This window comes from Rhinatrema bivittatum, chromosome 9, assembly GCF_901001135.1.
Source record: "Rhinatrema bivittatum chromosome 9, aRhiBiv1.1, whole genome shotgun sequence".
NCBI lineage: Eukaryota > Metazoa > Chordata > Amphibia > Gymnophiona > Rhinatrematidae > Rhinatrema > Rhinatrema bivittatum.
In genome coordinates, this window is record NC_042623.1 from 79,734,705 (window position 1) to 79,760,722 (window position 26,018).

At 52.4% G+C, this 26,018-nt stretch overlaps 1 protein-coding gene across 4 annotated transcripts in view; it reads left to right on the forward strand.

The window, feature by feature from the left end:
- The window catches only part of MOV10L1 (Mov10 like RISC complex RNA helicase 1), a 546,310-nt gene that overhangs the window by 295,996 nt on the left and 224,296 nt on the right, over positions 1-26,018 (forward strand). For all 4 annotated transcript variants that reach the window (XM_029617025.1, XM_029617022.1, XM_029617023.1 and 1 more), the window contains one exon: positions 19,307-19,485. In XM_029617025.1, the coding sequence (XP_029472885.1) occupies positions 19,307-19,485 (179 nt within the window). The remainder of the gene's footprint in view (positions 1-19,306; positions 19,486-26,018) is intronic.

A 26,018-nucleotide genomic window follows, 5' to 3' on the forward strand; every position in this document is an offset into this window, starting at 1 on the left:
AGAAGGTGTGTGTACCCCCACGGGTAAAGACGCATGCACAGGAACACTGGCCTCTCGTTTTAAGCTGCTGAGCTGCCGGTGGATTGTTTCATTCCACCAATGGCTTCTCTCCTCCTTCGTCTGCCAGCGGGTTAGGCTCCACTGGCGGCCCCATGGCCTGTTCTGTTGCTGCTGGCCTGCCGCTCCCCCCCACCCCCCAGGTATGCTGCTCCATGCAAATACATAGTATGGGTACCCGGTTGTGCCGGTTCTGATTATAGACAAGGGTAAATGGAATCAAAAATACCCATGTCCTTATAAGCCCTGAGGGAATATTTCTAGTGTCTGAAAGTTAGGAAATTAAGAGGTTTATCTAAAATTAAATGGACTCCTGAAGACAAAAAGGAGATGATGTACTTGTACTTTTATGCCAAAAAGACTATATTTAAATCACTGGGGTATACAAAGCCTGCCAAAAAATTGAAGAAAGAACAATAATATCAAAGGAAAAGTTGCAAAGGGCAACTGATAAAAATTGAATATCCTTATGTGGACAAATAATAGAACAAAAATACTTAAGTGATATTTTAAAACAACTGAAGGATGATAATGAAAGATTGCTAGAAAAAGAATGCAGAAAGGAACCCCCAGGGAAAGATGCTGAAGTAGTTAACGAGCATCACCGTAAAAATACCAGAGAATCCAAGGGCCACCAGGATAAAGGTGTTTAAACAGTTGCTTACCAGAGTAAAGGCATCACAGAAGTCAAAGACCACCAAAACAAAGGTGTTAAAACATCAACAACAATTGGAAGGGTAACTGTTGCAATTTTAGCAAATGATATGGGTACAATACTGGAGGAAAAGAACCGTGAAGGCCAAGAAGAAGAGGGAAAAGGAAAAGAGCCAGGCTCCCAGACAAGGACCACCAGAGCTTAGTTGTCCGAGCAGCCAGAAGACATGGAAGGGGCAATTGGTGAGAGATATTTGTAAAAACACTAAAAGTGCATTGCAGGAGGCTGCAAGGGTAAAAGAGGCCAGGAAAGGAATCAAGAGATTAACAAATTGGTAGCTGAGCTCCTCCTGGTTTTTGGGGTTTTTTTGTTTGGTTTTTTTTATATATTAGGAAGGAATTATTAGGAAGGGAATGGTTAATAAAACGGAAAATGTCATGCCTCTATTTCGCTCCATGGTGAAGACCGCACCTTGAATACTGTGTACAATTCTGGTCGCCGCATCTCAAAAAAGATTTCCCTGTACGTACCAGGATCAGTCCAGGACACCTGGGTTGTGACTCCGCACCAGTAGATGGAGACAGACTAAAACTTGTGGGCGGAGCCATATATGCTCCTGTGCCAGTCACAGCCCCTCAGTCTTACTCTGTCTCCAGTAGATGGTGCAGGTCCAGTCACAGCCCTGCCTGACCTGATTCTGGTGGTTAGTCAGGTTTGGTTTTTTGGGCTAGTTTTGTTAGGCCTAATAGTTTGTATACTAAATTGGGTTTTGTTTTTAATTCTTAGTTGGGTGCCCTGCCTCCCAGGGGGGTTGAGAGGTCCTGAGGGGACTACCCTCCCCCGGTTGAGGCCGCTGCCAGGGTCGAGGACCCGGCTGAGCTAGTGGCAGCGTCAGGGGTGACACCGGGGAGCCCGGTTCACTCACCCCTGCAGGAAAAGGGCTCCAGAACCAAGGACAGCTGCAAGCTGTGTAAAAAAAAAAAAAAAAAAAGGGGGTTTTTTGTTTTTGTTGTGCCGGCTCTCCGTTTCCTCGCGTCTCCACTCCGTTTCGGGGGGGGGGGGGGGCGCCGGTAGCAGTATGGAGGTCGCCGACTTTGAAATTTTTTTGTTTCGCGGCGTTTCCCGCCCGTTTTTCGCCGCGATCGCCAGCCTGCCATGAGGGTCGGCCTGCGGCTCGGCTCGCGCATGCTTATCGTGGCAAGGTCTCTGCAGCTCCTGTCTCACGGGTGGAGAAGGAGTGCCCGGATCGCCTCGGGGGGTCCGGTCCTGAACCGCGCGATCGCCGCCACGCAGGGAGGGGGCTCGGCTGATAGGCCCCAAGGTTTTTGTTTTCTTTCCTGCTCTGTACGAGTGCGGCGGCCATTTTAATTCCCAGCCGCAAAGTTGCTCGGTTCCCAGCAGGGGATTCAGCTCTGCCTCCCGCGCTTTTTCCGTAGCGGGGTCCGGCGGGGGGGGGGGTCCCCACGGAGGGGCCTCGTTCCCCAGTGGCTACCGCGGAGGCTTCTTCAGATTCGGGTTCTTGTCATCTGATTTTGTGCCGCAGGATTCTTTTCTTTTTTCAATTTTGAGCATAGTAAGCGAGGCCAGAGGGGCGTCGCGGGGGAGGGCCACCCGCAGGTCTGCTCCAAAGAAGAAGAACACTATGGATGTTGTGGAGGGCTCTCGGGAGCCCTCGCGGTGGACGCATCCGCCGCGTGGCGTACCTCAGGAGTCGGAGAAGGAATCTCCATCTACAGTTCACTCAGAGTCTCCAGAGGAGCCCCTGAAGGGGGCCGAGGAGGCGGCTGCGGACGGTCCCGTCCAGCCCAGCGCGGGCAAAGGGACACTAGCCGTGGAAGGGGAGGACCCCAAAGTGGTGCGGCTATTTCGCAGGGAGGCAATGTCCCCACTAATTCCAGCAATTCTTCAGGAACTGGCAATAGAGGCTCCGCCTGTGGTGGCCCGTCCAGAGGCAAACATGGATTCGGTGCTCTTAGGTCTCTCGGGGCCGGCAGTAGCATTTCCTTTTCACTTTTCATCGACAGATATCCTGTTCGGTGAATGGGATACGCCGGAGTTACGCTTGCAGGTCAGTAAGGCCATGGGCAAGTCTTACCAGCTACCCGAGGATGCGCTGGAACTCCTTAGACTGCCGAAGGTGGATTCCGCAGTCTCTGCGGTGACAGAGAGGTCGACCATTCCGGTTACAGGAGCCACGGCTCTCCGGGATATACAGGATAGGAGCTGGAAGTGCAACTCAAGAAGAGTTTGGAGGTGTCTGTCCTGGGGTGCGGACTGCTATCTGTACCAGCTTCGCTATACGCGCGAGTCTGCGCTGGGCCCACGTTCTTCAGTCGAACCCAGGTCTGTCGGCGGCAGAGGCATCACAGGCAGATAGGTGGAGGCAGCAATGGCGTATGGGGCAGATGCTCTCCACGGGTTGCGGCGTACATCCGCTAAGTCCGGGGTGGAGGCTGTATCGGTGCGTCGCCTGCTATGGCTACGCAACTGAGCTGCAGATGGTTCGTCCAAAGCGGCTGCCCGAGAACAAATTTCAGGGCGCGCTCCTCCTTTTCGGCCAGATCCCGTTTCCGAGGGCCCAGGAATTCGCGTGCTCAAAGGTCTACCGGTCCGTCTGATAGGTCGCCTTCCTCCCGAATCCCTCAATGGCAGCAGTCTTTTCGGAGTACACACTTAGGTAGACAGGGAGGAGCCCAATTCTTCACTGTGATACGCGGCCAGCCCATCCCTCACCTCAGCCCCAGCACGTCGTTTCCAAGGTAGGGGCGCGGTTACCCTTGTTTGTCGAGGAATGGGCCAGAATAACTTCGGGCCAGGGGGTCCTCAATGTGTTAATGCACGTCTACGCATTAGAGTTGTTCGTTCCCCAGTACTCAAATTCCTGGTCTCGCCGTGCAAGGCTCCCGAACAGAAGGCACCAGTGCTAGACACCATCCGGCGCTTGGAAAATTTGGGGAGCCATTTTTTTCCCCGTTCCGATCAGTCAGCACGGCGAGGGGCGTTACTCCTTTTTATTTCATTGTTCCAAAGAAAGACGGCTCTTCTAGACCAATCCTGGATCTAAAAGGGGTGAACGGAGGCCGGCGTGTGCCTCACTTCAATATGGAGTTTATTTGGTCGGTGATCGCCTCGGTGCGTACAGGAGAGTTCCTGGCCTCACTAGATCTCACGGAGGCGTACCCTCACGTAGGCATTCAACTGTCGTTTCAGCGATCCCTAAGGTTCTGCGTCCTAGGACAGCTTTATCAATTCAGGGCTCTCCCGCTTGGGGCTGGCAACGGCGCCTCGAATGTTCACGATGGTGATGGTCGTGGTTGCGGCGCAGCTACGCCGGGAGGGTGCTGGTTCATCCTTCCCTGGACGGTTGGTTGATTCGGGCGAGGTCCGAGGATCAGTGTCGGCTGGCGGTGGCCAGGGACCTACAACTCTTGCAGTCTCTAGGCTGGGTAGTCATTTTCAACAAGAGTCAAGTGGTGCCCACGCAGACCTTGGAATACCTTCGACGACACGGTGCTGCGTGTTCCTATCGCAGGACCGAAGGTGCGGACTGCAGTCTCAATTGCGGCGCTTGCTGTCGCTACGCCTACCACGAGTCGGCAATTACCTGATGGTCCTGGGTCCTATGGCCTCCACTCTCGCGTTGGTTCCCTGGGCGTTCGCTGATCTACGGCCATTGCAGTCGTCCTTACTATCCCGCTGGAAGCCGGTTTCGGGGGAATTCTACCGTCCACTTCCACTCGTAGGCCGGGCGAGATCCAGCCTGTCCTGGTGGCTCGATTCCAGTCTTCTGACCTCTGGAGTGTCACTCTTCGTGCCCACCTGGACAGTGGTGACCACGGATGCCAGTCTCTCCGGATGGGGAGCAGTCTGTCTAGGACAGTCAGTTCAAGGCCTATGCTCAGCGTTTCCAGCCCGAGAGGCTATCAACCGACAGGAGACCAGAGCAGTCCGTCTGGCACTGCAATCTGTCCTACCTCTGCTGAGGGGACGGGCAGTCCGTGTTTTGTCGGACAACGCAACCACAGTGGCCTATATCACTCGCCAAGGAGGGACGAGAAGCCCACATCCATCGCCTAGGCGGGACGAGAAGCCCACAGGTAGCAGAGGAGGCGAGGCTCTTGGTGGTTTGGTCGGAAATAAATCTCGACAACGTCGCAGTCTCTCACACCGCCGGGGTTGGTGACGTCCAGGCGGATTTTCTCAGCCGGCATCGTCGGGACCCCGGGGAATGGGAGCTGGCGGACGAAGCGTTTCGCCTTATCGGCAAGACGTGGGGTATCCCCACATGGACTGGATGGCCACAGGCCGCACTGCGAAGGCTCCGTGATTTTTCAATTGGTTTTGAGCAAGGGGAGCAGAAGCAGTCGACGCATTGGTGGCCGACGGATATCTTGCTGTACGTCTTTCCTCCGTGGCCGATGTTCGGCAAGATTCTGCGCCGCATAGTATTGCACCCGTTCAACATGATCATTTTGGCTCCGGAATGGCCTCGCCGTCCGTGGTTCGCGGGCCTCTTTCAGTTTGTCGAGGGCGGCTACCATGCGTCCCATCCGTCTCCAGGGGGTCGCGGGGGCCCCTCCGTCAGGGCCCCGTCTGGTTGCGGGATGCGGATCCTTCCTGTCTCGCGGCATGGCGTTTTGAGTGGACTCGGCTCCAGAGGAAAGGTTTCTCTGACGCGGTGGTGGCTATGCCGCGGCGGTCCAGGAAGCAGTCTACGTCCCTGGCGTACGTCCGGGTCTGGGTAGTCATTGAGGAATGGTGCGTGCAGCGGAGTGTGGCTCCCACTGCCGTTTCGGTATCTGGTCTTCTGGTTTTCTCCAGGCTGGTCTGGCCAAAGGCTTGGCATACAGTTCCTGCGGGTCCAAGTGGCGGCGCTTGGTTGCTGGCGGGGCCTGATGTCTCCCGTTTTTCTCCGGGGGGGCTAAGCTTTCCGTTCTCCGTTGCGTTTCCCCTGCCCGTCCTGGAACCTTATTGGGTTCTTCCCACCCTGTGCACGGCACCGTTTGACCCTTGAAGCGTACAACTCAAGGATTTCGCATTAAAGACTGTTTTCCTTGGTGGCGATTGCCTCGGCGCGGCCCTTCTCAGAGTTGCAGGCTATTTCCTGTAGAGATCCGCCTCGGGGGTATCCTTGCGGGCGATCCCTTCCTCTCTACCTAAGGTTTTCATCGGCATCAGTCAGTTGAGCTGTCCGCTTTGCGGCCGGGAGCTCCTCTGTTCCTCAAGCGAGGGACTTAAAGAGGCTTGATGTGCGAAGTTCCTTTCTATGCTACCTGGAGGTCACGAATTCCTTTCCGATAGCGGATCTTTTGTTTGTTTTCCTTTTCGGGTCCAAAGAACGGGACCGCAGCATCCCACACGACGATTGCCTGTTGGCTAGAAGAAACCATTGGTTCGGCATACCTCGTGTGGGGAAAACCGATTCCTGGGGGCCTCAGGGCTCACTCGACGCGGTCTCCAGCGACGTCTTGGGTGGCGTCTTCGCAGCTGTCGCCTCCAGTGATTTGCAGGGCGGCTACCTGGAGGTTGTTACATACCTTCATTAGTCATTACCGGTTGGAGGTTCAGGCTACTGATTCCGGGGGTTTTGGAAAGTAGGTGCTCCGAGCGGGACTCTCTGCTTCCCACCCTCGGTAGTTTAGCTCTGGTACATCCCAGGTGTCCTGGACTGATCCTGGTACGTACAGGGAAAGGAAAATTAGTTTCTTACCTGATAATTTTCGTTCCTGTAGTACCAAGGATCAGTCCAGGATCCCGCCCGCAGTGCTACGCTGCAGTAACGAAGAGTCCGCTCATTGTTGTGTTTCAGTACGCTGACCCCTTGTTTAGTCGCTCTCCCGGTTGGGGCGTCTGGTTCCTGTAGGGGTGTTGGAATTTTTTTTTTTCCGTTTAAATAGCAAGTTTGTATGGTTAGCTATGGTTACCTTATGGAATTTTCTACTTTGACATTACGTATGACTGAGGGGCTGTGACTGGCACAGGAGCATATATGGCTCCGCCCACAAGTTTTAGTCTGTCTCCATCTACTGGTGCGGAGTCACAACCCAGGTGTCCTGGACTGATCCTTGGTACTACAGGAACGAAAATTATCAGGTAAGAAACTAATTTTCCTATAGTTGCAATGGAGAAGGTACAGAGAAGGGCAACCAAAATGATAAAGGGGATGGAACAGCTCCCCTATGAGGAAAGGCTGAAGAGGGCTGTTCAGCTTAGAGAAGAGATGGCTGAGGGGGGATATGATAGAGGTCTTTAATATCATGAGAGGTCTTGAACAAGTAGATGTGACTCGGTTATTTACACTTTCGAATAATAGAAGGACTAGGGGACATTCCATGAAGTTAGCAAGTAGCACATTTAAGACTAATCGGAGAAAATTCTTTTTCACTCAGCGCACAATAAAGCTCTGGAATTTGTTGCCAGCGGATGTGGTTAGTGCAGTTAGTGTAGCTGGGTTCAAAAAAGGTTTGGATGGGTTCTTGGAGGAGAAGTCCATTAACAACTATTAATCAAATTTACTTACAGGTCAATACAGTAAAGTGCAGCCGCGGTTACCCTGCTCCTAACCCGCTTTCTACCCACTTTTCGGCGCGTTAGCCCTTCCTGCGATACACAATCCCCTTTAACCTACTCTTACTGCGTCCTTAAATCACCGGGTAACCCTTTCCGCCCGCGGCATGTATATTACATGTAAACGATCGAATTAGCTATTTCCTCCCATCCAGTAACACGCGCCCCGACTATCGCTTTTTTACCCTGCCGTTTTGCTGCGTGTTTAACCTGCTAACTTACCACCTACCCTTACCCCTGCGTTAGAGGCAGGGGTAAGGGTAGGCGGCAAACTTTCCCCCAGCCCCCGCTCACCTGCCTTGGCCGCGTCCATGGGTGCTGGTTTCCGGGGCAGCCCCAGTCCTCTCCCCTCCTCCCGAAGCAACGAAAGCGGAAAAAAAAAGTTGCAAGGGAGAGAGGACGGGCAATCCTATGCTTGGGATTGCCAGTCCTCTCTCTCCCCTCCTCCCGAAGCAAGGCGCGAAAAGCAGCCTTGCTTTTCGGGAGGAGGGGAGAGAGGACTGGCAGTGAAAAGCAACGAAGTGACTTACTTTTTTTGCAGCCCCCCCGCCGGAAACAGACATCGGCGACGAGGGACCGCAGCTCCCATGCCTCCAGCTGCCCGTGAAGATAGACACATCGCATGGGCGAAAGCGGCCCCTGTGCATGCAATTGGGCCGCTCAAGATGTGACGTCACGACGTTTGGCGTCACGGCATGTAACGTCACGTCTTGAGCGGCCAATTGCACGCACAGGGGCCGCTTTCGCCCGTGCGATGTGTCTATTTTCGCGGGCAGCTGGAGGGAGGGGAGCCGCGGTCCCTCCTCGCCAATGTCCATCTCCGTAGGGGGGCTGCAAAAAAAGTAAGTCGCTTCGTTGCTTTTCACTGCCAGTCCTCTCTCCCCTCCTCCCGAAAAGCAAGGCTGCTTTTCGCGCCTTGCTTCGGGAGGAGGGGAGAGAGGACTGGCAATCCCGAGCATAGGATTGCCCGTCCTCTCTCCCTTGCTACTTCGCTTTTTCGCTTTTTTTTTTTTTTCGTTTTTTCCACTTTCGTTGCTTGCTTCGGGAGGAGAGGAGAGAGGACTGGCAATCCCGAGCGTAGGAGAACCGTCCACTTCCTGGTACCTGTCATTTGAAATGACATTTGAAATGACAGATACCAGCGTGTCCGTGAAGTGTTAGGCCCACGCACCCAGGTTACTGTATAGGCGCTGTATAGCGCTCTATACAGTAAAATGGGTTGCACGGGCCTAACGCTTCACGGACGCTTCTTAGACTCAGCTTGCATTTGCAAGCTATTTACATACAGTATCGAGCGGTAGGTGAGCTGGACTGTGCGTGTGGCAACCGCGGGTGCGCCCGGCACTAACGCAGCTCTCCCTACCGCTCCTTACTGTATCGGCCCGTTAGGGAATAGCCACTGCTATTTATTGCATCAGTAGCATTGGATCTTCTTAGTGTTTGGGTAATTTCCAGGTTCTTGTGGTCTGGTTTGGCCTCTGTTGGAAACAGGATGCTGGGCTTGATGGACCCTTGGTCTGACCCAGCATAGCAATTTCTTATGTTCTTACAATACAATAAAGAGCAAGCAACTCAAGAGGAGGTTCACATCAACAATTTTTGTTCGGTAACAAATTGACCCAGTTCCACCCAACCACCTTTAAGAGCTTATAAGTCACAAACGTTTCTACTTCATAACAAGAATATAAAGTGACAAACCCAAAATGCTATTCAGTAACATATGAGGACGCAGCAATTCCATAATCACCAAAAGTAGAACATTAAAGCAAATTCAAGAAACCACACCCTCATCCTTCATTAGGGTAAATGGAAACGCATACTTAAACTCTATACCAATACAAAGTCCTTTTGGGGTTTTTTTGTTTTTTTTATCTCCAAGTAACATAAGGCATCCAGATGTTGTCAAACTTAGTGATAGAATTATGCGGTATAGCAGAAATCCTGGATAATTGATAACATTTATGAAGGTGTGTGAGAGAGAGTTCAGAGTAGGTGCCAACTTGCTTTTCCAAGAAACTGCAATCTCACATCTTGCTGCCAGGAATATTTGTAGACAGTTTCTGCTGAGGAACTGTAACATCGGGAACAGGTAAATTCAAGAGAACAAACTTTGGACCAAGAGTGTGCTCCACACCAAGGATAACATGAATCCAAGTTGCTATCATTTTCCAAAATGCTGTTATGTCACATGACTACTGTATATAAATGTTGCAACTGAGCATAAGCAAGAAAATTAATGTTCTCCAAGCCAAACTTTTGGGTTAGGCTATCAAAGCTTAAAAATTCTCCCCCATCCATCAAATGCTGTATACAATAAATCCCAGTCCCTCTACAGGATTCAAAAACCTGAGAAGAAAAGCCTAATGGGAAGTTTACATTACGAAAGAGATGTGAGAGAAATATAGTCTTGATCCCGTAAGTTTATTTTGCCATTGTGACCAAACCCTCAAAGTATTGTCTAGAGTAGGTGGCATATGGGACAATATGTCTCCAAGAATGCCTAGGTTGCCACATTTGCACCTGAATAGACATTACCCAGCAAATATTGCTCAAATTGAATTCATTGCTTCAAGGGAGATTTCCTGTTCCATTCTAAAATTCTCAATTGAGCAGTAGCATAATACCAAATAGTTAGGCACCCCCAAACCTCCCCTTATTTTAGGCTGAAACATAACTACTCGAGTGACCCTAGTGGGGCCTGCTCTGCCAAATGAAACAAAAGACCATTTTCTGCCAGGATTTCAATATTGCTGAGGAAATAGCTATAAGAAGCGTCAGAAACAGAGAGATCTAGGCAGCACGTTCATCTTTGCAATTGCAATTCTCCCCAGCCAAGAAAACCCTCCTCTATCCCATTTATCCAAGTCTTTAAAGATGGAGTTATGCAGAGGTACGTAATTTAATTGAATAGATCTTTCACCCTATTGCAAATGCAAACCCCCAAATATTTAATCTGTTTCGCCCATTTAAATACAAATTTACCTTGAAGGTGTGCAATATCCTGATCTGGTATCAATATATTCAAAATCTGAATTGTCCAAACTAACTTTGAATCCCAAAACAACGCTAAATTGTTCCATTTCATGCACTATCCCCCACCCAGGGATTGAATCGTTAGATAATGTAAATAGAATGTTATCAGCAAACAGAGATAGTTTAAAATGAGCATTGCTGAATTGGATGCCCATAATATCCAAAGCTTCTCACCCTAATGGCAGAACGTTTTAAGAAAGGGCAAATACAAGTGGGAAGAGAGGGCACACCCCTAGTTTCTACCTCTACCCACCTCAAAGCTTTCTCCATAACCTCCATTAACCTTAACACAGGCGCAGAGGGCATCATATAGTTTTTTAACCCACACAAAGAAATGGGCACCAAAGTGCAGTCTCTCCATGATTCTGAACAAAAAGGCAAATGCACCATGTCAACCTCCTTTTCAGCGTCCACAGATAAAAAGAGGGAATCTGTTTGTTTAACCACCAAATGATGTCAACAATCTTGCGAACATTATCTGCAGCCATTCTGTTAGGTATAAAGCTCACCTGATCAGAGTGCACCAAAGAAGAGATCACAGAATTCAAGCACTCAGCTAAAACTTGTGCCATGATCTTAAGGTCTAGGTTAATGAGTGAAATGGGCCTAAATGACCCACAGAGAGTTGTCTGTCCTGGCCTTCACAAGCAAATTGCTTCCAACAGAAAAGCCTCCCTTCCTAACATAATTAAACATTGCCACAAGGGGTGCAGCTAGAAGAAAATTGTTTATAATAGCAATCTGAAATTCCATTGAGGCCTGAAGATTTGCCCACCTTAAGAAGTTTAACTTGTATAACTTCAGCAATAGTTATAGCACTATCTAAATATTTTTTTATGATCTTGGGAAAGAGTTGGCAAGAGCACCGAATTTAAATAATTATCAATAGCCAACTCAGAAATGGCGGTATCTCTTCCATATAACTTGGAATAAATTTGAGAAAAGCAATATCTGATGTCAGAGAAGGTTGTAAGCACTGTACGACCAGGTGATTTGAGCTTGACTATAAAGCTTTGAGGTCATTAAAGACTTTCATCTGCGAGCCAAATATCTCCCCATCTTTTCCCATTTCAATTAAGGATTATTGCGCCTTTTCCAACTGATGAGCAATGGATACAGAGTCAAGTAAACTAAGCTTATCTCTAGTCTTATTCAATTTTGTGAGATCCTGAGGGGAAAATGTAGACTTGTGCATGCAGGATAAGGAATTAAATTTCTCTAGGATTTTTCTCTTGCCCTTCTCATTTTTCTTTTTTATATATGCAGCATGGGAAATCCAATCTTCTCCAAATCACCACTTTAGAACATTCCCAAATCACAGCTAGAGAAGTATTCTGATTATTAAATTGAAACTATTCCTGAAGGCATGCATCTTCAACCCCACAGAAGGGCTCATCTTTCAATAAACTATCGTTTAAGCGCCAGAAGCACCTCCCAGAGTCGAAAATTGTAAATTAAACCACACAAGTGCATGGGCCAACCAGGTGGTGATAGATATCCCCACAGACAAAATCTTATTCACTAAGGCCTTGTCTGTGAGAAAAAATTCTGCGGGAGTAGAAGCTATGGGGCTTAGAAAAGAAAGTATTATTCCTTGAGAAGGATAACACTGGTGCCAAATATCCACCATACTCCATCTTTCCATCAAGTATGTTAGAGGTATGAGCACCTCTCAGTCCATGGGTAGGTGTTGAGGCATTACCAAGAGAGAGAGGGTATTCTAGCTAATCTAAAATCTCCCCCTACAATCAACAATCCCTCCATGGCACCATGTTTCGAGAGAACTGCTTCAGCGAAATTGGACCTTGGGTTGAGCCTCCTGTCCAGCAGATGGAGACAGACTAAAACTGAAAAGGGTATCCTATATCAGGACAGAGCCTACCCTGCAGCCTTCCAGTATTTGTTTGTCTTCAGCAGATGGATCAGCACACCCTGTGGTTCCCTAATCTTGGGTAGTTAGCCTTTTCCCAATTTTGGGTAGTTTCTCAGGATCAAGCAAGTACTGCTCTTTTGTTCAGTTTAAAAAAAAAAAAAGGCAATTGGCTCTGTTTTCATTTTTCAGGAGACAGTATTGTCTCCACACTCTTGCGGGGCTTAGGGGGGCTTCGCCCCTTGTGTGGACATAGCTTAAGCCCCTGTTCCCGGTGATCCTATTGAGGGTGAAACTAGTGGTCCAGCACTCCCCCCTCCCCTGGCTGCCTTTTGTTGGACAAGGAAGCCCCCTTAGTGCAGTTCCCTTAGGGATTCTGTATTCTTCAGCTTCCACTTTTTTGAAGTTAAAAAAAAAAAAAAAAAGCTTCACAAGCCTGCTTTTCGCATTGGGGGCCGGCAGCCAGGGTGGTTTTGGAAGAGGAGCGTGCAGGGTTCAGTCTTCTGCCTCCACTCCTCCCAGCAGCAAATTTTCAGCACTTACAGCAATCAGCTGATTTTTTTTCTGCAGCTCGCGGCTTTTCTTCATTGATTTTTGCCGTGCTCCCACTGCTGCCTGTCTTGTGGTGAACCCTCGAAGTGTATCTCGTGCAAGGGGCTCTATTCAGCATGTTTGCCGGGGGATGAAGGGCCCTCTCCAGCAGCGCGAGCAAATTCAGTTCAGGGTCGCTCTTCTCATCGCGTGGCCAGGCCATTCCCGGGTCGGCAAACCGCGGGAATGGTGGCCATCTTGGGGGTTTCAGCAGCTCCCGATTCAGAGCTGCTCAGCGCTGATGATCCGAATTTTTTAGGGCCCCCCCCCCCCCCGATTTGAGTCCTGTGAGTCCCCAGGATGTGGTCCCTGACCCCCCTTCCCCCCTCCCCCCTCCTCCAGCAAGTCTAGGCCACATTTTTCTTTGGAATTTATGATTCTCACAGGACAAGCAGGATGGTAGTCCTCACATATGGGTGACATCATCAGGATGGAGCCCAATCACGGAAAACTTCTGTCAGTTTCCAGAACTTTGACTGGCCCCTACTGGGCATGCCCAGCATGGCACTAACCCTGCAGCCAGCAGGGGTCCCCCTTCAGTCTTCTTTTTTCCGCGCAGCAGTAGCCTCACGGTTTAGGAGCTCTGAACTGATTCCTGACAGGAATTTTTCCTAACTGAATTAATTTAAAATACTTCGCCCCACAGGGGTCCCCCCTCTAGCTTTCTTTACTGCGGTACTCCGGTAAGTTTTTTCACCGTTTTTTGTCGGTTACCGTCGAGTTTGGCCCTCGCGGCCTTCTGGCCGTCGTCCGTACCGCGGCTCGATTTTGCCATGGCGTCGGGGTTTTGTCGGTGCCCGGACTTTACTCGCACCATGTCTATCACAGACCCTCATGGAGTCTGTGTTTTGTGTCTAGGCCGTGAGCATGATGTCCTAACTTGCACCAAGTGTGCCCTCATGACACCTAAGGGTCGCAAAGCCAGAATGGAGAAGATGGGACTCCTCTTCCGTGCTCACACCCCGACGCTGTCCATCGCATTTACGTCCTCGGAACCGGCACTGTCGAAGTCGGTCCATCGACAACCGTCCGGTGACCGCCCGCCATCGACGTCTTCACGGCCATCGACTCCCGTACCTCCCCCTCAAGATCGAGGAGATCGTAGGGAGAAGCATCGCCATCGGCATCGTAGATCTCGGACCGTCGAGGGAGAGAAATCATCGACCTCGCCACCGTCCGAAACACCGTTGAAGAAGCCCCGTCCAGGAACGGCACCGACCACTCCTGCAACCGGGACATCGAGGCCACCCTCACCCGATCGGGGTTTGGGAGTCGCGGTTCCGCCTGTAAAGGTGGTCCCTCCAACTGTGCCTCAGCCTCCCTCTTCCGTCACGGAGCCGGAGCGGATTGCCCCAGGTCTCCGGGAAGAACTGGACCGGCTGGTCCAGGAGGCCATCGACAAAGCGATGCAACGACTCCAGGTCCCTCCGACACCGGCACCGAGAGTGGAACCGGGCACCGCTGCTTTCCCGGATGGAGGCGCTCATGACTGCCCTTCCGGTGCTTCCCGGGTCTCCGATGGCTCCGGTGCCCTCCCCAATGACTGCTTCATCGGGAGGAGAAACACCGTTCTACATTCCTCCTTCGGGGGTAGTGCCTCAGCCATCGATGCCATGCCGTCCCTCGCCACAGATTCACTCATCGGGAGCGATACGCACATTGGCGCCATCGATGCCTTCGATGCCGGCACCGATGCCCCCCAAGGTGTCCGCGGTGCCCTTGGCGATTCCTTCGATTTTCTCGGAGCCTCAGCCAGGCCCTTCGGGTATCCAACCACCCTCTCGTCCTACAGGTCAGCCTGTTGATCCTTATGACTCTTGGGGTGATGATACCTCCACAGACATCGATGATTTACCTTCACCTCCTTCTCCTACTGAAAGTAGAAAGCGTTCTCCTCAAGAGGACCTCTCTTTCATTAATTTTGTGAAGGAAATGTCTGAGATGGTCCCTTTTCAACTTCAGACGGAACAAGATGATAGGCACCAGATGATGGAGCTTCTCCAATTCCTGGATGCCCCTAAAGTGATCACCTCTATTCTCATTCATCAAGTTCTTCTTGATCTCCTTAAAAAGAATTGGGAAAATCCTGGATCCGTAGCCCCAGTACACAGGAAGGCTGACACTACTTATCTAGTACAGTCAGCCCCGGGCTTTCAAAAGTCTCAGCTTGACCACCACTCAGTTGTGGTAGAGTCAGCTCAGAAAAGGCAAAAAGAACGAAGCCACACTCCTCTATCCCTCCTGTCAATCCTGTCAAGGAACACAAATTCCTAGACAATATTGGTCGACGAGTGTTCCAAGGGGCCATGCTCATCTCTAGAATTGCTGCCTACCAGCTGTATATGACCCAATACAACAGGGTCATTTTCAAACAGATACAGGACTTCTCTGAAACCCTGCCTGACCAATTCCAAGAACATCTTCAAACCCTTGTCAACAAGGGCTTTGAAGCAGGGAAACATGAAATTAGAACAGCTTACGATATCTTCAACACCTCCACTAGAGTGTCTGCGACTGCCATTTCGGTGCGGCGTTGGGCCTGGCTCAAGTCTTCAGACCTTCACCCAGAAGTACAAGACAGGCTCTCCGACCTGCCTTTTATTGGTGACAATTTATTCGGTGAACAAATTCAGCAAATAGTGGCTGAGTTAAGGATCATCATGAGACCCTCAAACAGCTCTCATCGATACCTTATGACTTCCCATCTAGACAGCCCTCCAAGAAGGACCCTAAGAAGTCTTTCTTCCGGCCAAGGAAGTACTATCCTCCACCGACAAGGACCCGAGTGACAAGGACCTATCATAAGTCCCAGCCTCGCCAGCCTCGCAAGCAAAAGTCACAAGCAGCTCCCCAACCGGGGCCTGCTTCAGGCTTTTGACTTTCACTTCGAGAGCAGCAGCCTGATCCCTCTCCCAGCCATACCAGTGGGAGGTCGACTATGCCACTTTCATGGAATGTGGCAAGCCATCACAACCGACCAATGGGTACTGGCAATCATTGCTCAGCGTTACCATCTGAATTTTCTTGCTGTTCCATCGGACTCCCCGCCGCTACAAGTGTGGGGAGTATCCGACCACTCTGTCCTTCTGGAGCAGGAGGTCTCCCTTCTTCTCCAGTTAAGAGCAATAGAACCCGTTCCTCTTTCGCAACAAGGCCTAGGGTTCTATTCCCGGTACTTTTTGATCCCCAAAAAATCCGGGGGCCTTCGCCCAATTCTAGACCTACATGCCCTCAACAAGTACCCTCCAGCGGGAAAAGTTCAAGATGGTAACCTTGGGCTCACTTCTACCTCTTCTACAAAGAGGAGACTGGCTCTGCTCTCTAGACCTCCAGGACGCATACACCCACATTGCGATAGCTCCAGCTCATCGCAAGTACCTCCGGTTTTTAGTAGGCCCAAACCACTACCAATACCGGGTACTTCCATTCGGCCTAGCGTCAGCTCCACGAGTCTTTACCAAATGTCTTGTAGTTGCCGCAGCCTTCCTCCGGAAAGAAGGCGTTCACGTCTACCCCTATTTAGACGACTGGTTAATCAGGGCCCCAACCCAGCAAACAGCTCGATCGTCCCTGAATTTGACCCTACACACTCTAATTTCTCTAGGATTTCTCGTCAGTTACGAGAAATCCTGTTTAGTCCCATCTCAAACCTTGTCTTTCATTGGGGCAGACTTGGACACTTTACAAGCAAAAGCCTTCCTACCTCAACAACGAGTTCAAACCCTCGTGTCTCTCGCTCACCAGTTGCAGTCTCAGTACACAGCGACTGCTCGGCAATTCCTTGTCCTTCTCGGACACATGGCGTCCTCAGTCCATCTCACTCCAATGGCCCGTTGAGTCATGCATTGGACTTTACGGTCACAATGGACTCAAGCGACTCAGTCTCTCTCAACCATTGTCCACATCACCGACGCACTCAGTCTGTCTCTCACCTGGTGGAAAGATCAGAACAATCTCCTCCAGGGACTACCTTTTCATCTACCAGATCCTCAACTCATTCTCACCACCGACTCTTCCAACCTCGGCTGGGGAGCTCATGTAAACGATCTACAGACACAAGGATCTTGGTCTCAAGAGGAATCCAAACACCAGATAAATTTCCTGGAGCTTCGAACAATGCGATATGCTCTCAGAACTTTTCAGGATTACCTATCGAATCACGTCATCCTGATTCAGACGGACAACCAGGTGGCCATGTGGTACATCAACAAACAGGGAGGCACAGGCTCCTTCCTGCTGTGTCAGGAGGCCGCTCAGATTTGGGCGGAAGTGCTCTCCCACTCGATGTACCTCAGGGCAAACTACTTGCCGGGAGTGGACAATGTTTTGGCGGACAAACTGAGTCGTGTCTTCCAACTGCACGAGTGGTCACTCAATCCCTCGGTAGCGACCTTTCTCTTCCAACACTGGGGTTATCCCCAAATAGACCTCTTTGCGTCCCCTCAGAACCACAAAGTAGACAATTACTGCTCCCTCATTCGGCGCGAACGCTCGCAGCCCAGAGATGCATTCTCCCTCTCGTGGGCAGCCGGGCTGCTTTATGCATTCCCTCCACTTCCTCTTCGTTCGAAGATTCTCGTGAAGCTCCGTCAGGACAAAGGAACCATGATCCTGATAGCACCTCACTGGCCACGCCAAGTGTGGTTTCCCATACTCCAGGATCTCTCCATCCGCAGACACATTCCCTTGGGAAAGGACCCACTTCTGATCACTCAGAATGACGGATGTCTACGCCATCCCGATCTTCAGGCCTTGTCCCTGACGGCATGGATGTTGAAAGGTTGATCCTTCAACCACTTAACCTTTCAGATTTGGTTTCTCGTGTCCTGATTGCTTCACGGAAGCCTTCCACAAGAAAGTCTTATTCCTATAAATGGAAAAGGTATATATCATGGTGTTCTTCACAGTCCCTTGATCCCTTTTCCTGTCCAATTCCGAGATTTTTGGACTATCTCTGGCATTTATCGGAATCCGGTCTAAAGACTTCCTCAATCAGAATGCATGTCAGTGCGGTAGCCGCTTTTCATAAAGGTGTCGGGGATGCCCCTATATTGGTGCAACCCCTCGTAACACGTTTTCTTAAAGGCTTGCTCCATATCAAGCCACCCTTACGTCCTCCGGCCCCTTCTTGGGACCTTAATTTGGTTCTTGGTCAGCTCATGAAACCTCCATTTGAGCCCCTTCACTCCTGTGACCTAAAATATCTCACATGGAAGGTGATTTTCCTTTTGGCTATCACTTCAGCTCGCAGGGTTAGTGAGTTACAGGCCCTAGTTACCTATCCACCTTACACTAAACTCCTGCAGGACCGGGCGTTACTCCGCACTCACCCTAAGTTCTTGCCTAAGGTAGTTTCGGAGTTTCACATTAATCAATCCATCATACTACCTATTTTCTTTCCCAGGCCCCACTCCAATCCAGGGGAACAGGCTCTGCATACCCTCGACTGTAAACGGGCTCTAGCGTTCTACCTAGACCGGACAGTGGCCCACAGGAAGAGCACTCAGTTATTCGTCTCTTTCCATCCCAACAAATTAGGGCAGCCTGTGGGTAAACAGACTCTTTCCTCCTGGTTGGCGGACTGCATATCTTTTTGCTATCAGCAAGCAAGCATTCCTTTCCAAGACCTGTGTTAAAGCACACTCGGTGAGGGCCATGGCGACTTCAGTAGCACACTTACAATTGGTGCCACTTCCTGACATTTGCAGGGCTGCCACCTGGAGCTCACTCCACACTTTCGCAGCCCACTATTGCTTGGGCAAAGCCGGAAGACAAGATTCCATCTTTGGCCAATCTGTGCTGCGTAACCTGTTTCCAACGTGACGTACCAACACCCTTCCGCCTGCCCGGTGGGGTGCGGATGCCCTCTACCAAATTCCACCCCAGTTGTTGTGCCTGTTGCACGCCGTTGGGTACATTTGGTGCATGTTCGGACATCCTCAGCTCGGTACTCATCCATATGTGAGGACTACCATCCTGCTTGTCCTATGAGAAAGCAAGTGTTGCTTACCTGTAACAGGTGTTCTCACAGGACAGCAGGATCTTAGTCCTCACGAAACCCGCCCGCCACCCTGCGGTGTTGGGTTCATAATGCTTTGTTTTATTTTTTCGGCACTGCCTGTAGCTATAAAATAAGACTGAAGGGGGACCCCTGCTGGCTGTAGGGTTAATGCCATGCTAGGCATGCCCAGTAGGGGCCAGTCAAAGTTCTGGAAACTGACAGAAGTTTTCCGTGATTGGGCTCCATCCTGATGATGTCACCCATATGTGAGGACTAACATCCTGCTGTCCTGTGAGAACACCTGTTACAGGTAAGCAACACTTGCTATTTGCATGTGAAACCTCAAGTCAACCAGTTGGGTTGGACAGATTGGGGGTAGTTTGTATTTGTAAATAACTCTTCATATGTCTTGTGTTCAGTTGCAGCATTTAATTTTGTTCTAAGGTGGAACTTCACTTCCTCTTTGGTTTATTGTTTGTTTTTGGTTTTTTTTCCATGTGTATGCATCTGTTCATATATGAATTGAACACAGGCAGCCAATGGAGATCATCTAAAATGAAAGGCAGGAAATTCTTCAACCCTCTATTGAATGAGCATCAGAAACTGGCAGTGAAGAGGATACTTGGTGGGGAATGCCGTCCAACTCCTTACATCCTGTTTGGGCCCCCGGGCACTGGGAAAACTGTAACTCTTATTGAAGCCGTTTTACAGGTATGATTGACCTGGAAGTAGCTCAAGGGAATAAGCATGTCTGCTTGTTATAACATAGATGACAGCAGGTAAGGACTAATGGGCCCATGTAGTTTGCTCTGTTCTTCCCCCAATTTTGCTGCTTGAATCAAGGCTATATCCCAGCTGTCAGCAGTGCAAGCTTCACTGCATGCAGGGAATTGCTCATTATGAAAATCAGTTTTTTTTCCCTGTGTTCTTAACATTGCCACTATATCTATCCCAGCATTCTTAAATTCTTTCAATCTTAGTTTCCATACTTCTATCCAGGCATGTACCACACATTCAGAAAAGATATAATTCCTCTTGAGCTTCCCTTTATTCATCTTCATATCATGACCCCTTGTCCTTGAATTTCTTTTCTTATGGAAATCTTCCTGTAGTTAAGCCTGATAAATATTTGAGCATTTCTCTCATAACTCCCTATTCCCTGTACGTACCTGGATCAGTCCAGACCGTGGGTTATGTCCCCAATCCAGCAGATGGAGTCAGCCAAAGCTTTGAGGGGGCGTCACCATAAGTAGAACTACCCCCTCTGCAGGAGTTCAGTATCTTCTGACTCCAGCAGATGCGAGTAGGGAATTTGGAGTGCTCCCAATTCAGCATAAGCTTTTACCTTTGTCTTTGGCTGATTTTTTCTTGGGCTATTGCCTATTTATTTTGAATCAGGTTTGAATCAAGTTTGTTTAAAAAAAAATATATATATTTGATTGGGTTAATTAACTAATTGAGGGGTTCAACTTTGGGGAGGCGTGGCTTACCCTCTGTTTGTGTCTTCTCTTTTCTATTCTACAGACGGGGTAAGTTGGTGTTTCTTTTGCCTTTCAGCTCCCCAAAAACCCCTGGTACCTCGCGGAGGCCGGCAGCACCGGCCTCTCCGCGCTTGCCACACTGACAGCGGCCATCTTGAGCGCCTCGTGGGCGGCTCGAGAAGGCAGGCAGGCAGGTCTTTGTTTTTGGCGGGTAGTGCGGCCAGGAGGGCCCCCCCGCGCCGTCTTACTCCTCACGTCGGCGGGCAGTGCAGGCCATCGGGCCCCCCCGCGGCGGCGGCGTTTCGACTCGCGGGACCCCGAGTCTCACTTTTTTATTTTTTTTTGAGAACTTTCGTTTTTCGCGGTTTTTTTCGGCGATACGATGCCGCGGCCGACGCGCTGCGCGGCTTGCAGCGAACCGGGGTCCCGCATCTCCAGGGAGGGCATCTGTGCCCGGTGCCTTCCCGGGGGGGAAGGCACCTCACAGCCCATCGCCGATTTCTCTTTTCTCGCTCCTCTGCCCGGGCGCCGGGGGCGGGCCCCTCCCCCAGGCCTGGCGGGAACGGCGGCCATCTTGAACACTCGGCGCCCCGAGGTATCTCAGGAGAGGTCGACTGACAGGGAGTCGGAACCGGATTCGCCCCCGACCTTGCTGCCGGAGCAAGGCCCGCAGGGGCGGGAGAGCGCGGACGTGCCCCCCTCCAGAGCCCCCGCGGCGAGACCGGGGTTTTCCCCGGAGTTTGTCCTGCTTATGCACACGGCATACCTGCAGGGTCTGGATGCACCGGTGGACCCCCCCCCTGCCAAGATATGCTGGACCTCGCCTTCGGCTCAGGCCCCCCCCGTTGCGGCGGGAGCGGGGGCCCCGCGCCTTCCCGCACGTGCTCGGGTTTCGCCAGCGACAGGGGGAGCGGCGCCGGACCCAGGGGACCCTGACCCGGACGTCATGGATCTGGGGCAAGGGGACGCCACGACGGAGGGGGACGACCCGCGTACGCTGCGCCTCTTCCAGAGGGAAGAGCTGGACGAGCTCATTCCACGCATCATTCAGGAGCTGGATCTGGATCCGCCGCCTGACCCGCCTGCCCCAGTAGCGCCGGCGGTGGTCACATCCTCGAAGAAAGGAGATCCGGTCCTGGCGGCCCTGCGCCCGAGGGCGCGGGCTTTTCCCATTCACGACTCGTTCCTGCAGCTCCTCACGAGGGAATGGGATACCCCTGAAGCGTCTCTGAAGGTTGGTCGTGCCATGGAACGGCTGTACCCGCTACCACAAGATTTCCTGGATCTCATCAAGGTTCCGAGAGTTGACTCCGCAGTCTCGGCGGTCACGAAGAGGACGACAATACCGGTGACAGGGGGCACGGCCTTGCGGGATACGCAAGATCGCAAATTGGAGATCTTCCTGAAAAGAGTCTTCGAGGTCTCCGCGCTGGGTATGAGAGCAGCGATGTGCAGTTCACTCGCCCAGCGGGCAAGCCTCCTGTGGGTTCAACAACTTCTCACCTCCCAGGATCTGCCAGCGGCGGAGGCCGCCCAGGCGGACAGGTTAGAAGCTGCAGTGGCGTACGGGGCGGATGCCTCGTATGACCTGTACCGCGTCCAGGCAAGGGCTATGGTCTCGGTGGTGGCGGCCAGGCGGCTGCTGTGGCTTCGCAACTGGGCGGCAGATACGTCTTCCAAGTCGAGTCTGGGCTCCCTGCCCTTCAGGGGTAAGTTCCTCTTTGGGGAAGATCTGGACCAGCTCATCAAGTCGCTGGGGGAAAATGCGGTTCACCGCCTCCCGGAGGATAGATATCGCCCTTCCCGGGCGTTCGCTTCGTCCCGGACTAGAGCCAGAGCGCAGCGGCGTTACAGGAACTACAGGCCGGGGGGCTCCAGGCCGCCCGCTCCCCGGTCCCAGCCCTGGTCGCGCTCCTTTCGCGGCCGCAGGCCCGCGCGCCCCGCTCTCGGGACAGGTAACCCCTCCCCCAAGTCCTCACAATGATGCCAGAGGCGCCCACTCCGCCGTCCCCAGGATCGGGGGGCGGCTGAAGTTTTTCTACAGGGAGTGGGCGCGGATTACCTCAGACCAGTGGGTCTTGGACACCGTAAAGCAGGGTTACGCATTGGAATTTGTCCAGCCACCGAAAAGTCGCTTCGTATTTTCCCCTTGTGGCTCGGCCCTCAAGCGGCAAGCGGTTCAGTCAACGCTGAACAGGCTTCAGGAGATAGGCGCTATTGCGCCCGTGCCCTTCGGAGAGGTGGGCTTGGGCCACTATTCAATCTACTTCGTTGTGCCAAAGAAGGACGGGTCCTTTCGGCCCATTCTGGATCTCAAGGAGGTCAACAAGTCCCTCCGAGTGCTCCGTTTTCGCATGGAAACGCTGCGGTCGGTGATCGCAGCAGTGCATCGGGGGGAGTTCCTTGCCTCCTTGGACCTCACGGAGGCTTACTTACACATCCCCATTCGGCCGGATCATCATCGTCTTCTGCGATTCAAGATACTGGACCAGCACTTCCAGTTCATAGCTCTTCCGTTCGGACTGGCGACGGCACCACGCACCTTCACCAAGATCATGATAGTCATGGCTGCGGCTCTCCGGAGGGAGGGTATCCTGGTTCATCCCTATCTAGACGATTGGCTCATTCGCGCGAAGTCGTTCACCCAAGGCCAGGCAGCCGTGTCCAGGGTGGTACAGTTCCTGCATTCCCTGGGATGGGTGGTGAACTTTTCCAAGAGCTCCCTCGTACCCTCACAGCGCTTGGATTTCTTGGGGGCGACCTTCGACACCCGGCTGGGCAAAGTCTTCTTGCGACAGGACAAAGCGCTCTCCTTGCGGGATCACATTCGACGATTCTCTGCGTTACTGGAACCCACCTCCTGGGATTACCTGCAACTCCTGGGGGTGATGGGATCCCTGGGGGTGATGGGTCCCTGGCCTTCTGAGGAAGTGGCAGAATCATCTGGTAGTCCTGCGAGACCGGCTTCCAACGGGAGAGGAGCGCCCACTGTAAGGGCCGGAAATGCCACTTCCTCAGAAGGCCAGGGACCCATCACCCCCTGGGGGAGATGGGTCCCTGGCCTTCTGAGGAAGTGGCAGAATCATCTGGTAGTCCTGCGAGACCGGCTTCCAACGGGAGAGGAGCGCCCACTGTAAGGGCCGGAAATGCGCAAACGCCCAGGGGACCTGGGCGTTTGCGCATTTCCGGCCCTTACAGTGGGCGCTCCTCTCCCGTTGGAAGCCGGTCTCGCAGGACTACCAGATGATTCTGCCACTTCCTCAGAAGGCCAGGGACAGTCTGGGCTGGTGGTTGGATCCGGCGAACCTAGCCTGAGGCGTGTCCCTCGACTTACCGGATTGGGTGGTGGTAACCACCGATGCCAGTCTAGCGGGCTGGGGCGCGGTCTGCGATCGCAGCGCCACGCAAGGAACGTGGTCGGCGGTGGAGGCGACGTGGTCCATCAACCGTCTGGAGACCAGGGCGGTCAGGCTCGCCCTGCGGCACTTTCTCCCGCTCCTCCGAAACCGCAAAGTCAGAGTGCTATCGGACAACGCGACCACCGTGGCCTACATCAATCGCCAAGGAGGCACGCGCAGGCCACAGGTCGCGCTGGAAGCAGCGCTGCTCATGCAATGGGCGGAGCGTCATCTCGTCCGGCTGGCAGCGTCACACATCGCCGGAGTGGACAATGTTCAAGCGGACTTCCTCAGTCGCCAACGGCTGGATCCCGGGGAGTGGTCTCTGTCCGACGAGGCGATGCAGCTCCTCGTCCATCAGTGGGGGGCCCCCCACCTAGATCTGATGGCATCCGCTCTAAACGCCAAGGCTCCCCGCTTCTTCAGCCGGCGAAGAGAACGCGGTGCGGAGGGGGTGGACGCCCTGGCACTCCCATGGCCGGCACATCTGCTGCTCTACGCATTTCCGCCGTGGCCCCTAGTGGGACGGATGCTCCGCAGAATAGAAGGGCATCCGGGGGCTGTGATCTTCGTCGTCCCGGAATGGCCCAGGCGACCCTGGTTCGCGGATCTGCTGCAGCTGGTGGTCGACGGCCCGATCAGGCTGGGGCACCTCCCCTTCCTCTTACACCAGGGCCCGGTATTTTTCGAGCAGGCAGAACTCTTCTGTCTTGCGGCCTGGCTTTTGAGAGGCGACGCCTCCGGCGCAGGGGCTACCCGGAGACGGTAATATCCACGCTGCTGCGGGCGCGCAAGACGTCCACGTCGGTGGCCTACGTTCGCGTCTGGAAGGTGTTCGAGCTGTGGTGCGCCAGCCAGGACACCAGCCCCACGACGGCTTCGGTCCCTCAGATCCTTCAGTTCCTGCAAGACGGGGTGGACAAGGGACTAGCCTACAACTCGGTGAGAGTCCAAGTTGCCGCCCTTGGTTCGTTGTTGCGTGATGGAGGTTCTCTCTTGCAGCACACGGACATTGCTCGGTTCCTCAAGGGTGTCAAGCACCTCCGGCCTCTGCTACGGGATCCTTGTCCCTCCTGGAGTCTCAACCTGGTGCTGCGGGCCCTGTCGGGGCCTCCGTTCGAGCCTTTGCGCACCGCGACACTCAAGGATCTCACTCTCAAGGCGGTATTTCTGGTGGCGATCTGTTCCGCTCGGCGTATATCAGAGCTACAAGCGCTGTCGTGCAAGGAACCCTATCTCCGGTTCTCCGACTCTGGGGTCTCGATCTGCACCGTTCCTTCCTTCCTACCGAAGGTGGTCTCTGCTTTTCATGTGAACCAGACGGTGGAGTTGCCGTCCTTCTCCGCCTCCGAGCCGAAGTCTCTCCGACTCTTGGATGTTCAACGCACGCTGCGTATATATCTGGAGGCTACCAACGAGTTCCGGACTTCCGACCATCTATTTGTCCTTTGGTCCGGTCCGAAGAAAGGCTCCCAGGCCTCCAAGACAACCATTGCGAGATGGCTGAAGGCGGGTATTGCCGCTTCCTATGTTGGGGCGGGGCGGACGCCTCCGCCTGGCAGTGTAGCGCATTCTACAAGGTCTCAGGCGGCCTCCTGGGCGGAGGTTCGCTCGGTCTCATCCCAGGAGATCTGTCGGGCGGCTACCTGGAAGTCGTTGCACACGTTCGCGAGGCATTACCGCCTACACCTCGCCTCTTCAGTCACAGGACATTTTGGTGAACAGGTTCTCCGAGCAGGCCTCGCAGGACCCCACCCGATTTAGGGAAGCTTGGGTACATCCCACGGTCTGGACTGATCCAGGTACGTACAGGGAAAAGAAAATTATTACTTACCTGCTAATTTTCGTTCCTGTAGTACCATGGATCAGTCCAGACGCCCACCGCTTTTGGGTTTCTACTCCTGCTTCACCTTGCTCGTGGGAACGGTAAGGGTATCTGTACTTCACCACTTGTCAGTTTTTTTTTCACTGTTGTCCCAGCGCCTCACAAGTTGACTTGTTGTCTCTGCAGCCTCCTACACGTTGTAGGACGCCCACTGTTAGTCTGTTGTTACAGTTCCATGGCTGGTTGTTGCCAATTTTCTATAAACTTGATTCAATGAGGGGGTTCGGGTTTTTCTACTCGGGCTTTGATATACTCGATACTGAACTCCTGCAGAGGGGGTAGTTCTACTTATGGTGACGCCCCCTCAAAGCTTTGGCTGACTCGATCTGCTGGATTGGGGACATAACCCACGGTCTGGACTGATCCATGGTACTACAGGAACGAAAATTAGCAGGTAAGTAATAATTTTCTTTTCTGTCTTGGCAAGAATTGGAACCATATTTAATGCAGTACTCTCTGTATCATTCTGCCATCAATCTT